Source organism: Miniopterus natalensis, chromosome 16, assembly GCF_054644295.1.
Source record: "Miniopterus natalensis isolate mMinNat1 chromosome 16, mMinNat1.hap1, whole genome shotgun sequence".
Lineage (NCBI taxonomy): Eukaryota > Metazoa > Chordata > Mammalia > Chiroptera > Miniopteridae > Miniopterus > Miniopterus natalensis.
Window position 1 is genome coordinate 44409299 of NC_142096.1, and position 14844 is coordinate 44424142.

General features: G+C 50.5%; 1 protein-coding gene across 3 annotated transcripts; it reads left to right on the forward strand.

The window, feature by feature from the left end:
* Window positions 1-844: 844 nt before the first annotated feature.
* C16H8orf33 (chromosome 16 C8orf33 homolog) lies at window positions 845-7745 on the forward strand. Of its 3 annotated transcripts, none has more exons than XM_016216637.2 (6): window positions 845-901; window positions 978-1023; window positions 1097-1272; window positions 1440-1524; window positions 1694-1840; window positions 6185-7745. In XM_016216637.2, exons 1-6 carry the CDS (start codon window positions 896-898, stop codon window positions 6304-6306), a joined length of 582 nt encoding a protein of 193 aa, XP_016072123.2. In that variant the 5' UTR covers window positions 845-895; the 3' UTR covers window positions 6307-7745. The 3 variants fall into 3 exon arrangements, with proteins under 3 accessions (XP_016072123.2, XP_016072121.2, XP_016072124.2); XM_016216635.2 differs by lacking the exon at window positions 6185-7745 and adding an exon at window positions 2165-2843; XM_016216638.2 differs by lacking the exon at window positions 6185-7745 and adding an exon at window positions 2682-2843.
* Window positions 7746-14844: the final 7099 nt, after the last annotated feature.

Genomic DNA, 14844 nt, shown 5'->3' on the forward strand with positions numbered 1-14844 from the left:
GGGTGCCTCTGGGACCACTTTGTTTCCGTAACAAGGTGGTTAATCTTCCCATGATGACGGCAGGTGAGCACAATGGACGGCGTCCGGACTGCGCCGGGCTCAGCCCTCAGCCAGGTGAGAAGGCGCCGTCTCGGACCGCGCGGCCCGCGGCTCGGGAGCAGGGTTAAGCTCCCGCCCCCAACGCTCACGGTAGTAAACCTTCCGGTAAGCGCTGTAGAACCTGTCCCCACTTATTCAAATCGCCCTTTTTTCTTTCCTTTTCTTTTTTTTTGGTTAATCCTCATCTGAGGACATTTTTCCCATTGATTTTTAGAGAGTGGAAGGCGGGGAGAAACATCCACGTGAGAGACACTTGCACCCCCTCCAGCGCGGGGAGCCGAGGCCCTTCAGGGCTAGGGCGGGGGCCTTCCCCACCGCGCACGACAGCCAGCGCTCACGTCGCCCTTTCCAGTCCCTGCCACTTGTCACTAAGCCAGTTCCCTCCTCTCCGTTGTCATTTCTTCCAGGAGGGTGTCTGCAGCCTTACAGATGCGCAAGAACACGTGTTCCTGAGAGCGTCTGGGCCGCGGCCCCGCCCCCGCGGCCCCGCCCCGCGGCCCCGCCCCGCGGCCCCGCCCCCGCGGCCCCGCCCCGCGGCCCCGCCCCGCGGCCCCGCCCCAGGCCCCGCCCCGCGGCCCCGCCCCAGGCCCCGCCCCGCGGCCCCGCCCCAGGCCCCGCCCCAGGCCCCGCCCCAGGCCCCGCCCCAGGCCCCGCCCCGAGGCCCCGCCCGAGGCCCCGCCCCGAGGCCCCGCCCCGAGGCCCCGCCCACCTTCCGGCCGAGCCGCAGGCCCATTTCCGGAGGAGCGAATCACCCGCGACGCCGGCCACGCGGAGGTTCGGGCGGCGACTGCAGCGCATGGCGGTGAGCGGCGCTGGGAGGACGCGCGGGTGGCAGGCCTCGGGCGTGGCTGCCCCTGACCCTCCTGCCCCTCTCTCAGGCCCTAGGACGCCCTGCTCGGGAGGCACCGGCGGCCGCAGGCCCAGGTACCAGCCGCGCCACGCCGCCCCTGGCGCCCGGATCCTTCCACTGCCCGTCTCACCCGTCCTCTCCGTTCAGGACACCCCGCGAGCAGTGACGACACCCCCGGGGCGCATCCCGTAGGCGGTGAAGGCGACGTAGCCTCTAGGAAGCGAAAGAAGAGGAAAAGCCGGAGCGGGGCGCCTGTGCCGAACGCGGGCGGGAAGGCCTCCGAAAAGCCGGCCCCGGAGGAGGCCCCTCTGAGCGCGGCCCCGGCAAGGAGGGTCCCCAGTCGGGAAGGGTGGAGCCCCGGGGGCATGCGGGGCGCGAGTGCCCGCCCTGCGGCCTCGTGTTTGCGGAGTTAAGGCCGGGAGGGGCGGGCTGGGATGGAGGCCGCAGGTGCCCGCAGCCTCTCACGACCGCCGTCCCCAACGCGTCTCAGGCGGAGCAGCTGGCTCGGGAACTGGCCTGGTGCGTGGAGCAGCTGGAACTGGGCCTCCGGACGCAGAGACCCAGCCCGACACAGAGTGAGCGCCTTTGTAGAGCTGGGGGGGTGAGCCGCGGGGCTGCGGGGGCTGCGGGGGGCTGCGGGGCTGCCGGGGGCTGCGGGGGGCTGCCGGGGCTGCGGGGCGCGGGCGGTCGCCTTCGTGTGGAGCTGCGGGTGCGGAGGTCGCAGCCTGTGGCGTTTTTCTGCAGAAGAGCAGGCCCTCGGGGCGATCCGCGTCCTGCGCGCCGAGAGAGCCCCGCTGCCGCGGAAGCGGCGGCTGATGCGCGCCTTGTTCGGGGATTACAGGGCGCAGATGGAAGCCGAGTGGCGCGAGGCCCTGCGCGCCCTCAAGACTGGTGAGGAGCTGGGAACTGGTTGATTCAGAACTAAAAGCCTAGGGAGTGGGAGGAAGAATCCCAGGGCACCAGGGTTGGCAGGGAAGAAGCCGGGGGAAATGGGGAGAGGAAAAGCCTGGACCACCTGAGCACAGAACTCAGGCCTCCCCGGGAGAGGCAGGAGTAGGAGAGTCAGTAAATTTCTCTGTGGTTCTAAGTGGATGTTATGTTACTCATCGTATAATTTCGAGAAGTAAGTCAATTTATACAAAGTGGTTAGAGTTGTATGGGCACAGTTGATGTTTGCTGTTGTTACTCAGTTCTGACACTGTCCCCTCCCCGCAGCAGCCCACTCAGCCCAGGTGCAGCCTGTAGGCCAGGCCACCAGAAAGAAGAGCGGAAGGGTCTGCAGGCCTCCCCTAGCAAGGGGAACCAAGGCCACCCTGGAAACGCCTCATGAAGAGTTTAGGTTCAATTTCTTCTAGCCCCTCCCCCATCCTGCAACTGTCCCCAGGGGCTGTGGGGGTTTGTCTTGAGCGCAGAGCCTTTCCAGGAATGCTTTTTGAACAGATGGGGACTTGGCCCGTCCCTGGCTGGTCAGTTAATCTGGTGCCATGGCTGTTGGGAAGATGTGAGACCAGCATAGAGTGCTGTCCTACAAGCACAAGACCCCATTTGTAGGTTTTCAGATCAGTGAATGGTTCCTGCAGCTAGAAGAACGAGGCTGGCTTAGAACAGCTTCTGCAGGGAACTGAAGTGTCAGCATGTGGCAGGAACAATGCCTTGCTCAGTTTTCAGGGTTAGATTAAGTGGCTTGGTGAGTGGGGAGCCTGCATAGTCGCAAATCTGTGCTCACTTACAGAAGAGCATGCTGCCACTCGGGACTGCTTTATGCTGCTGTGTCACATCACCCTACTAAAACTTTATTATGAAAATGGATGAGTGAAAACAAACAAAAGTAAAGAAAAAATAGTAAAAAGAAAAATGGAAACAGAGGAAACAAAATAAAAATGGATGAGTGAAAGTGTGTGCTAATTGCCTGTGTTAGACAAAGTACAGATGGTGCAGGCGTCTGGCATTGTGGAGTCAGGCTCAGCCCAGTGTGCCATCCTTTGTGTTGCCTTCATCCTGAGCAAGTGCCATCTTCAGGGACCAATGTGGCCCCCAGCAGGCCAGCCTTTGCCTGTAGATGCCCTTTCTAAATGTTGCCTGCTGCCAGTGATTTTCCCAGGACTTATGCTGCCCTGAATTGGGTTTTGCAGGTACCTCAGTCCTCAGCGGCTTTGATGCCGTCCTTGCTGACATCTCCCAAACTTGCATCCCAGACTAGATAGGTATCTGGAGCCCACCAGCCTACTCAATGTCTCTACTTTGGTGTTTCACAGGCATTTCAAGCTTGTTCAAAACATTCCGTTATCCCCAAAGTCTCAACTGCCCACCCAGTTGAGTAGGTTGGTTGCTCTTAGCATGTGTTCAGTACTCCATTAGCATGTGGGCTCTGTCTCCAAAATACATTTCGGGCCTTTTGTGCTTTGTCTGATTTAACTGCTGGACTTTTTGGTCCTGGTCCTATCTCTCTTTTTTACAAAAAATTTTTTATTGAGTTTATTGGGGTAATACTTGTTAACAAAATTATACTGATTTTAGGTGCACAATTCTACAACATATCATTTGTATCCTATATTGTGTGTTTACCACCTCAAGTCAAGCCTCTGTCCATCACCATTTATGCCTATACCCTGCCCCCCACCCCCAGTCACCAGAGGCAGTCACCACACTTGTCTGTATTTAGGAGTTTTTAGTTTCTCTTTTTTTCTTTTTTGTTCAATCCCTCAAGTGCCCTTAACCCCCGCCCCCCATACACACACACACATCTCCTACCTGACTAATGCTGTCTGCAGCCAGAGCGATCCTCCATACACTGCAGGTACTGTTTCTCTCACTGGTCACTTTCTTGTGCCCAGGATACAATGTGAAGGCTGGTGGGTGAGGCCTCACATAGGGCCTGCACATATTTAGGCTCCTGACTGCCCTCTGATGTGGTCCCCTCCCCCGTTCCCATCTTGCTGGCTTCTTGCTGCTCCTGAAGTATCCAGCTTAATCCTGCCTCAAGGTCTTCAGTGGCTCCTGGGAGAGTAAACAGCTTTAAGAAAGTAACTGCCGCCCTGTCGGGTGTGGCTCAATAATCAGTGTCCACCGGTGCACCAAAGGGTTGCCCTTTCCAGTCCCAGTCAAGGGCATGTACCTGGGTTTCAAGCTCCATCCCTGTCAATGGGGAGCATGTGTGGGAGGATGTATCTCTCACATTGATGTTTCTCTCCCCTCCCTCCCTCCCTCCCTACCACTGGGAGGGGGATTACTGGAGAGTTGGGCAGAGGTGAGTGCTGGGTAACCACTGGGCTTCACAGAAAGGCCCTGTAGCAGGTTGGACACTGGGACGCACAACGCACAGGAAAGAAGCGTTTGAAGACCAGAGGTGCATGTGTGCTGCCTGCCCTCTGTGTGGGCCACCATCCAGCTGCCCTGTCCATTCTTAGGTCATCTTTCTACTGAGGACACCTGTCCTTTGGTCTGCACCCAGTGGTGCTCTTAGTGGTGTCTCCTCCAGGGCTTATGTGTTGGGTGACCATAGCTCAGTCACACCCTTCCCCTGGCCTCAGTCCACCCATCTGTAAATGGGGTGGGTGGAGGTGGTGGGTGAGGTTAACAAAGCCCTGACCCACCTGCTCTGCCTCGGTGTTGGTCTGTGCAGTGGCCCTGGTGTATAGGGTGAGTCTCAGGCCATTACCAGCTCTGTGGCTCTGTGGGAGGGCGCGTGGCTCTGCAGCTAATCTGTGACCCTGACAGGAACATCAAGATAATGTCCTGGTCTGGCCCCTGCAGGGGTTCTTGTGTCCATTTTCACTGAGGGTCCCTATTCCCTAGTCCCCACTTTTTTCCTGGGGCTCCCCACAACCCCTCCTCCAGCCCCCCCACTCTTTCCCCTGTCCTCTATACCCAGGCCTTCCCCTCCCCGTTGCCCTCCACACTTAGTACTCCTCCTGCTTCCGTTGCCTTTGCCCCATTCTACCCAGTACCCCACTCCCCCCTCTGGAGCCCTCAGCCCCTCCTAGGAACCCCCCCCCCTTTTGTTTTGTTTTGTTTGTTAGCCCTCACTTGAGGGTATTTTTTCCATTGATTTTTAGATAGAATGCAAGGGAGCGAAAGGGGTCGGGGAACACTGATGTGAGAGAGACATTGGTTGTCTCCTGCATGCACCCTGACTAGGGCCGGGGAATGAACTTTCAACCCATGTACATGCCTTTTACCGGGAATCAAACCTGAGACCTCAGGCAGATGCTGTAACCATTGAGCCATGTCGGCCAAGGCTAGGACCCTGCTCTTTACCCCTGGGTCCCACCTCTCCCCATGTCCCTAACTTGGCCTGTATCCTACTCAGTTCTCGCCTTCCTTGCATCTTGTAGGTTGGCTGTATCTTGGATTTATTTAATCTTGGCCATGCAGTGGTGTGTGGAGGAGCTGGGGTGGAAACCCAGCCCATCACTGCACTGGGCAAAGTTACCCATACCCGTCTTCTGGGCCAGAAGCTTCCTGTGCAGGGCCTGTCCATGTGTCCTGCTGAGGCTCAGGTTGTAGGTCACTGTGTTTGTGGTTCTGGCAGAGCCCTCACCTCGGATGGTGGTGAGAACTCTAGATAGGCTCCAGTAATTTCAGGGCTGGCAGGAGCAGTCTGTAGGTTCCCCTGTCCCCACCTCTGTGTGCGTGCACTGGTTCAGGTTCTGGGGGTGCCTGAGACAGCCTGAGTGTTGGAGGGTAGCCCCTGTCTTCCGAGCTTCCTGAGTACCCCCTTTCTTTTGTGGAGTTAAGGAAGAGACCAAGAGGCTAGAATGGATGCCATTTTGTAAAACGTATATGTCGGTTTTTAGTAAAATAGTTAGTTCTACAACTTTAAAAAAATGTGTTTTTATTTTTAGAGAGAGAGGAAAGGAGAAGGAGAGAGAGAGAAACATCAATGATGAGTCATTGATCAGCTGCTTCCTGCACGCCCCTAACCGGGAATCGAACCTCTGTCTCCTGGATCCTAGGTTAATGCTCAACTGCTGAGCCACACCAGCCAGGCTGTTCTAGAAACTTTTATTGGCAGCTGCTCTGTTCCCTTTGGCCCATTCTGAGGACTGTATTCCAGCGAAAGGAGGCTGCCCCCCTTACTTGAATCCCATTGTCTCCTGAAAAAATGAAGGTCTATCACCCTGAACCTCCCTCTAGTCCGGGGCACCTGGGTAACCCTTGCCCCTGATCATGTGGACCCCACACAGGGGGAGATTCAGGAACAGGTGACAGAGTTGCTTGCTCTGTTTCTCTTAGGCAGGAATGCTGGTTCTTCACTCACTATTTTATGCCAGAGGAGGAATGAACTAGCTTTTGGAATGCTGAGAAAACAGGAAAACGTGTTCAAGCTGGAGTGTGGGAAAGACATTGGTAACTGAGGAAAACAGGAAGCGTGAAAGAAGAAAACCTGGAGACAGAGGATGGTTCAAAACCAGACTGTAAAGTGAGACCATTGCACACCTTGTAAGGGAGACTGTAGCTTCTTCGTCCTATCAAGAGTCACATGAGCTTGGAGCAGAAATTTCCAAGTTGCAACTTAAGGTGACTGCAGTGCAGCCAACACTGTGATTGTAGCCATGAGAGATCCTGCGGTAGGGGACCGGCTAAGATATGACTGGATTCTTAACCCACAAAAACTAACATAGCAAATGTGTGTTGCTTTAAGCCAGTAAGTTTTGGGTCAGTTTTTATATAGCCATAGATACCTAATAAGTCATCACAGACAACACCTACACACATGCACCCAATTTTTTAAAAAAAGTAATCCTACCCTGGCAGGGTAGCTCAGTTGGTTAGAGTATCGTTTGGATACATCCAGGTTTCCGGTGCTATCCCCAGTGAGGACACACAACAGAATCAACCAATCAATGCATAAATAAGTGGGACAACAAGTTGATTCCCTCCCCCCTTTCTCTCTAAAATGAATAAAAACAAATTTTAAAAATCAACTCTAGTCATCTACAGGTACTGAGACTTCATGTAAAAGCTTGGCACTGTCTATTTTTTTATTTTTTAATCCTTGCCCAATGATATTTTTTCCATTGCTTTTTTTTTTTTTTCAAAGAGTGAAAAGGTGCGGCGGGGGGAGGAGGGATATCAGCATGAGAGAGACACATGGATTGGTTGCCTTCCGCGTGCACCCAGGCCGGTGGCCAGGGGCAGAGCCTGCGATGGAGGCACATGCCCTCGGTCAGAATCGAACCTGGAGACCTTCGTTCTGCGGGCTGACGCTCTAACCACTGAGCAAAACTGGCTAGGGCTCTATTTCTTGAGCCAAACTAGGCTGAAGCAATAAGTACATTAATAATTTAATGTTTTTCTTTCCCAATAGAGTTGGTCTAAAACTGATTTTTCTATAAGCCTGGCCTCTCTTATTCAGAACGAGCCTCAGATATTAACTTTTCTGGGCTTTGTATATTTTTATAATACATTTCGTACACTGGGAAGATCTCTAAAATGATATTCCAAAAAAATAAATAAAATGACATTCCAGCTCCTGAAATTCGTAACTGGGGGTGTTCCTCTAGCTACTGTAGAACACACAGACTTTACTTTTTCATTAAGAGGATAAGTAGTAAATTTAGTTATTTGAATATCTCTGCAATGTGTCATTTATTATTATTGATTTTAGAGAGAGGAAGGGAGAGAGAGAAAGAAACATCCATTTGTTGCTCCACTTACACAGCATTGGTTGATTCTTGTGTGTGCCCTGCCCAGGGATTGAACCCGAAACCTTGGTGTATGGTGACCACGCTCTCACCAACTACCTACCTGGCCTGGACTTGTGTCATTTATTTTTGAATAAAAATAACTCAGAGACCTTTTTTATCCCTTACCCCTTGCATGGTGTCCCCATTAGCCTGTCCCAGGATAATGGAGACTTGGGGGCAAATATGCAGCCAGGCATGCTGCCCTGGAGACCACGAAGGAGACCATCCCAAAGCCTCCAACCTTGCTCTGGGTTTGGTGGGTGGTGAGGAGGGTGACCACACCAGTGTGCTGAACATCAGGAACTTGGCTTTGCTGAGGTGTTGACAGGTTCCTGGCTGGGAAGCCCAGTGAAGCTCCCCGGGGCCACGGAACCACAGGACTCAGTAGAAGGCTGTGACCAAGACTCCTTGCCTGTGAAGATGATGGTGACCGAGCTGTGGAACCTGCTTGTCTACTGAATGTTCCCAGGTGTGAGCAGATGCTGTGGCTGCTTTTCGGAAGACAGCTGAGTCCTGACTGTGGAAACACCGAGAACATTTGGGCCTGCTGGAGAAAAAGAAATGACTGTGGGAAACATCAAGAAAACTGAAAGGTTACGGCAGTGATGCCGGGGCAGCTACATGGCCATCTCAGATGGTAAAGGAAGTAAAATAAAATTTATTTAAGGAAAGGGGATGGGGAATGGGGATGTCCAAAGGTTAGGGCTGCACAGCACAGAGCCGAAGGTGCTGGGTCCACGATGGCAGCAAAAGTTACTTAGGACAGTGAGACGAGGACGGGCATAGAAGTAACAGGAGAGCCCAGGCTGGGCTGCTTTGTCTCACTGAGGAGTCAGAGAGAAAGGGGGCCTTGGAGATAGGTCAGGGGGTTAGCTGGGGACAGGCGGCTGCTCCCCTTTGCTCCCCTGGATGCAGGTCTCGTGGGGTCCCCTCTGAGGGAGGAAGGGGAGTGGTGATGGTGCTGGTGTGCTCCCCTTGTGGGGAGTGCACACTGGGTCCTCTGCCTTGCAGGCGGGAATCTTAGGAGGGGTCTCAGGGGAGGATCTCAGTAGAATATTCACCAGCTTTACAGGTGTGCTCTTTCAGGGTCCTGGTCTCCACTGGTTGGTGCCAGGGCAGGGGGTCATTAGTCAATGTATCTGGTCCTGAGGCAGCCACTTGTCCGGTTTTCTGCTTTTCTGGGCCTGGAGCTGAAATACAACTGAGGCCTAGATGTTACCTTTAGGGAAGAAATGCTCAGGGGTCTAAACTGCGTGACCAGTGATATGCTAGGGGAGGACAGGTTACCCTGGGGACCAGGTTCCTGTTCCCCCAGATTTGCCCCTTGCTAGGCATCCGGGGCTTCCTGCCCTGCTGAGTCTCTATACCTGGACCATCGTCCTTGCTCTTCTCATGTCTGTCTAACATAAACCTCAGAGCTCTCCAGAATAAAGCTCTTGAAAAAATCCAGATTTTTCTATAAAATGTCTGGGGTTAAACTCCAGGATGGAGTTCATGTTATTAAAGGAGACTAAGGAAGGAGTAACTCCAGAACAGCTGGAACTGCTGAGAACTCAGGGTATCAAATACCCTGTATATAGAAATGAAAGGGGGTGCAGTGGCTAAGGAAATGGAAAGACTAAAGTCAGAGCTCCATCTGCTGGATTTCCAGGGGAAGCAACAGTATAAGCATGCGTTCTTTTATTTTTTTTAGAGAGAGAGGAAGGGAGAGGGAGAGAGAGAGGGGAACACGAATCTACTGCCTCCTGCATGCCCCCTACTGGGGATTGAGCCAGCAACCTGGGCAAGTGCCCTGACTAGGAATGGAACCAGGATCTTTTGGTTCCTGGGTCAGTGCTCAACCACTGAGCCACACCTGCCAGGCTGTGGGGTTTTTTTTTTTTTTACTCTAAGAAGGAAGCCAAACAGTTTGATATTGCAACTCACCTGTGAACAGCCCTGGAAGCAGTGGTCAGTCTTTAACAGAGCCAGATGGAGACCTTGCCCAGGAGAAAGTGAAAGGAGCTACCCAATCAGACTCGACTTCAGCCTTTAGCTAAAGAAAGGCAAAGCAGTAGAACTGCCTGACTGCAGATTGGACGTTAGAAGAAATTGTTATTGCACAGAAAATTCAAACATCCAAAGATCTGGATAAAACTTGAAAGGTGAATGAAGAAAGAAACAGTGAATTCCCTAGCAGTTCCCAAACCAGAGTGGAAAACACTGAAGTGTTACAGCTATGCCTTGTCATTCCACATGGAAATAATTCTGTTCTTTTTCCCTAGTAATTTCAAATTCCATTAGTCTAAACAACTTGGTTTTCTTGCTTGTAACTGTCACTTATTGCAGAGCTGGCATTTGATATGAGTAACTTTAAAGCCTGTTCCCCTCTCTCTATGTTTGGGTTGTGAAATCAGTCTTATTTTTATATACTTACATTCTTCTCATTATGAAAGTCACATAATCTCCAGCAAATTTGGAAAATAAATGAATTCATCCCTAATCCCAGTGCTTATCCAAGAACAGCAAGTAGTTATTTACACTCACAGTGCTGGGGTCTAGGACCATGGTGAGCAGTCCAGCGAGCTCCTGGCGTATTCCCTCTGTTTTGCACAGTGTGACAGGATTCGCACACAGACAGCCTGTTACTCAAAAGATCTTTGTTTTATTGAGACCAAAACATTATTCCCTATAATTATGGAACAATCCACTCATTTAGCTTCTGGATGTAAAAATTTATTTACCATTCCAAAGGTGGATATGAGGATAACCAAAGTTTTGCATTTTGATTTTGAAAATGCAATTAAAAAGAAACTGAGAAAGAACCTATAAATCTCCATTTCTTCCTAAGAGATTTCAATGGAAAAGCCTGGTTTTAGGAAGGGAACGTTAGCCCAGTTGCCTTAGCTTTAGACATTAAGGCTCCAAAGGAGCCTGTGGACCACCCCACCCCTGTGTGTCCTGTTGCTCTTGGGGTTGCCTTACAAAAAATAACCTCGCAAGGGTGCTGCACTTTTCCTAAATAACCTGCATTTCACTCTGCTTCACTATTTTCCAAAACGTCTTATACATCAAATATCAATTCATCGTTTTTGGCATTCAGATGTATGCGAATTAATGAAACGGAATAGGAGGTTAGTAACTGACCCGAATCCACGGTTACATTTAGTATGATAAAGATGTTTCCTCAGATCAGTTGCAAAAATACCCCTTATAAAACAAATGGTTGGGACATGAGGCAAGCAGCCGACGACCAGCAGGATTTTTTCCTGAATCCAGAGGCGGTTGGACATTAGGTGAGCATTTCCTGTGGGACACTTTTCACGAGCACACCCCAGGCTGAACACCAGAACCCCGAGTGCACGGCTTCCCTGCCAGTTTCCCTGAGCACTGCCGGGCCCAACCTTGCAGTCTCCCTGGAGGCAGAGTCCAGACCTAGGTCCTTCAGCAATTAATGTACTGCGCTATAAAAATAGGAACTTTTACAAGCGATAAAACGAATGCCCTGAGAGGTTGGTTCTGTGTTCAAAAGAACATAGCTTATAAATGTTAGAGCCAGGCTCAGATAAGTGCCAGGGACCCAAAGCTTAGCAGTTCCCTCTATCGGAACTCCTGCGATTTCACAGGAAGAGGTGCAATGAGAAGCAGCCACTTTGAGCTAAGCAATTAGTAACGGTCTTGCCGGGCCAGGTGTGGCTCAGTGGCTGAGCATCGACCTAGGGTCCAGGAGGTCACGGTTCGATTCCCGGGAGGTCAGGGCACAGGCCCGGGTTGCGGGCTCGATCCTCAGTAGTGGGCACACAGGAGGCAGCTGATCAAAGACTCTCTCATCATTGGTGTTTCTATCTGTCTCTCTCCCTCTTCCTTCCCCTCTCTGAAATCAATAAAGACATATTTTTAAAAAAATAAATAGAAACAGTCTTTATTCTCTTCAGACTGACAAGAGACCAGGCTGGCTGAGCAAGGAAAGGCTTCTTGTGTTGTTACCACAACAGTCTAGCTTATTATTTTAAAATTATCTCATGTTTCCTCTAGTACTTTTTTCCCCCTAAAATGAAAATGGCTTTGTTGCAGCTTACTTAAACAATACAGACAAATAAATAAAATTTCATTTACTGTTTTAGGTTTCTTAACATGGATGCAAAACTTGTGAATTTTCAGCTGTTATTTCTAATATGTGCATTTAACAGTGCACGTTATTTTATTTGAATATATCTTTATTGATTTCAGAGCGAGGAAGGGAGAGGGAGAGAAATAGAAACATCAATGATGAGAGAGTCATTGATCAGCTGCCTCCTGCACGCCCCCCATTGGGGATTGAGCCTGAAACCCAGGCATGTGCCCTGGCCCAGAACTGAACAAGTGTCTCCTGGATCCTAGGTTGATGCTCAACCACTGAATGACATGGGATGGGCAAAGGTGCACTTTTAAAAAATAAGTTTTGGTATGTAGTATTATTATTATTTCCTAGCTCCAAAGGTGATTTATTTTGGGAGTTATTTAGAATTGTATGTTATAACTTCAAAATATAAGGACTTTCTAGTAACCCTAGATTAACTGCAGTGAGAGCAAGAAGCATACTTTATACAATTTCAATCCTTTGAAGCTTGTTGAAACCCACTTCATAACAATTATGGTCACTTTATAAAGTTTTAAAAAACAAATATGTTTTTATTGATTTCAGAGAGAGGAAGGGGGAGGAGACAGAAACATCAATGATGAGAGAGTCATTGATGGGCCCCCTCCTGCACGCCCCCGACTGGGGATCGAGTCTGCAACCCGGGCATTTGCCCTGATGGGGAATCAAATCACGATCTGCTGGATCCTAGGTCGATGCTCAGCTGCTGAGCAATGCAGGCCAGGGTTAACACAATACATTTTTATACATGGTTGGGGTAGCTTTTATTCACTCCTTTGCTTTTTCAGAATTTTCTTGTACATTTTTCATTTTAACATGTGAACTAAAATGAGCTTGTATTAGACATAAAAATATATATATATTTTTTTACTTTTTTTATTATTATTTTCCAATTTATCTTTGTTGTTGAAAATATTACAGGTGTCTCATTTTTTTCACTCCAATTGACCTCCTCCACCTCGCTCCCACCCCCTCCCAGGCCTTCACCCTGTCATTGTCTGTGTCATGGATTATGCATATATGCATATAACTTCTTTGGTTAATCTCTTCCCACCCTCCACCCCCCTTCCCTCTTTCCTCTGAAATATCTTCTGTTGCATGGGTCAGTGTCTCTGGATCTAGTTTGTCAGATTCTTTTGTTCATTAGTTTCTTCTTAAAGAAGACCCTTCAACATTTCCTGTAGTGCCGGTCGGGTGGTGATGAACTCCTTTAGCTTTTTCTTATGTGTGAAGCTCTTTATCTGACCTTCAATTCTAGTTGATAGCTTTGCTGGGTAGAGCAATCTTGGTTGTAGTTCCATGTTTTTTATCACTTTAAATATTTCTTGCCACTCCCTTCTGGCCTGCAAAGTTTCTGTTCAGAAATCAGCTGACAGTTGTATGGGTGCTCCCTTGTAGGTAACTAACTGCTTTCCTCTTGCTGCTTTTAAGATTCTCTCTTTCTCTTTAACCTTTGGCATTTTAATTATGATGTGTCTTGGTGTGGGCCTCTTTGGGTTCCTCTTGTTTGGAACCCTCTGTGCTTCCTGAACTTATAAGTTTATTTCTTTCCCCAGGTAGGGGAAGTTTTCTGTCATTATTTTTTCAAATAGGTTTTCAATTTCTTGCTCTCTTTCTTCCCCTTCTGGCACACCAATAATATGAATGTTGGTCCTCTTGAAGTTGTCCCAGAGGATCCTTATGCTATCTTCTTATTTCTGGATTCTTTTTTCTTTTTGCTCTTCTGGTTGGGTGTTTTTTGTTTTCTCATGTTCCAAATTGCTGATTTGATTCTCAGCGTCCTCTACTGTTGATTCCCTGTAAATTATTCTTCATTTCAGTTCATGTGGCATCGATGTTCTCAATTTTTTTTGTCATACTCTTACTAATATCCTTGAGCATCCTTATAACCATTATTCTGAACTCTGTATCCGTTAGCTTGCTTGAATCTATTTCACTTAGTTCCTTTTCTAGAGATTTCTTCTGTTCTTTCCTTTGTGACATGTTTCTTTGCCTCCACATTTTGGCTGCTTCCAGGTGTCTGTTTCTATGTATTAGGTAGAGCTGCTATGTCTCCTGGAATTTGCAGGGTGGCTTGGTGTAGTAGATGTCCTGTAGGGCCCAGTGACTCAGCCTCCCCAGTCACCTGAGCTGGGCCTTCTAGGTGCTCCCCTGTGTGGGCTGTGTGCACTGTCCTGTTGTAGTTGAGCCTTGGTTGCTGTTGGCATCCCTGGGAGGAATTTACCCCCAGGCCAATCAGCTGTGAGGACCAGCCGCAACTATAGCCAAAGAGCTGCTGGGCCGGAGACACCCCTATGGAGCAGGATTTACTTCAGTGGGGCTTTGGTGTTCACCAAGTGTGCCCCTTGAGTGTGTCACTCGTGGGTGTGGTAGGGTTGTAATCCAGCATGGTCAAGTCTGATCAGCAGGTGCACTGTCTCTGGGGCCTCTCAGGAGGTGAAAAGTCAGCCTCTGCCAGTGCCTTGCCCAGGGCCACCCAGCATGAGCTACACAGCAAACCGTAGTTGGCTGCTACTTGTGCTGGGCTTGGTGGTGCCCAGGAGAGGCCAAACCATGAGCCAGTGCAGCTGCTGCTAGTGCCAGGCCTGGGGCCGCTTATCAAGCTGAATGGGGCCCGCTGCTGCTTGTTTGAGAGATTCTAGGAAAGTCCTAAGCATGAGGCTGGAGAGGCCACTTGCACAGAAAAGCCCCTGGAAATGGCCTGGATGAGCTGCAGGTGGGGAGAGGCGGGGCCTCTGGGAATCACATGGCGGGGCCAAAGGCGGGAGTCGGGTGCTGGGGATTCAAATATGGCGCCTGCCTGCCGGCTGTGTTCAGGGAGGACTCGCCACAGGAGCCATGGCCTCCGCCAGCCCTTCTGCCTGTGGGGAAGCCGCCCTCCGCCTGTCGCCGGATTTCAGGCAGGTTAGTTCCTCCAGAGTGTCCCAGGTCCTTTCTAGCTGCTGCCCGGCGCTGGGCTCAGAGGGAGTGCGTCCGAGTGAGTCCGTGCCGGGCCCTTTGAGAGGAGCTGCTGGGGCTCCCTCGGCCTCCGCGACCCTCAGGGACAGTTCCCGCTGGTTTCACAGCCTGGAGTTGTGGGGACGTCTCTT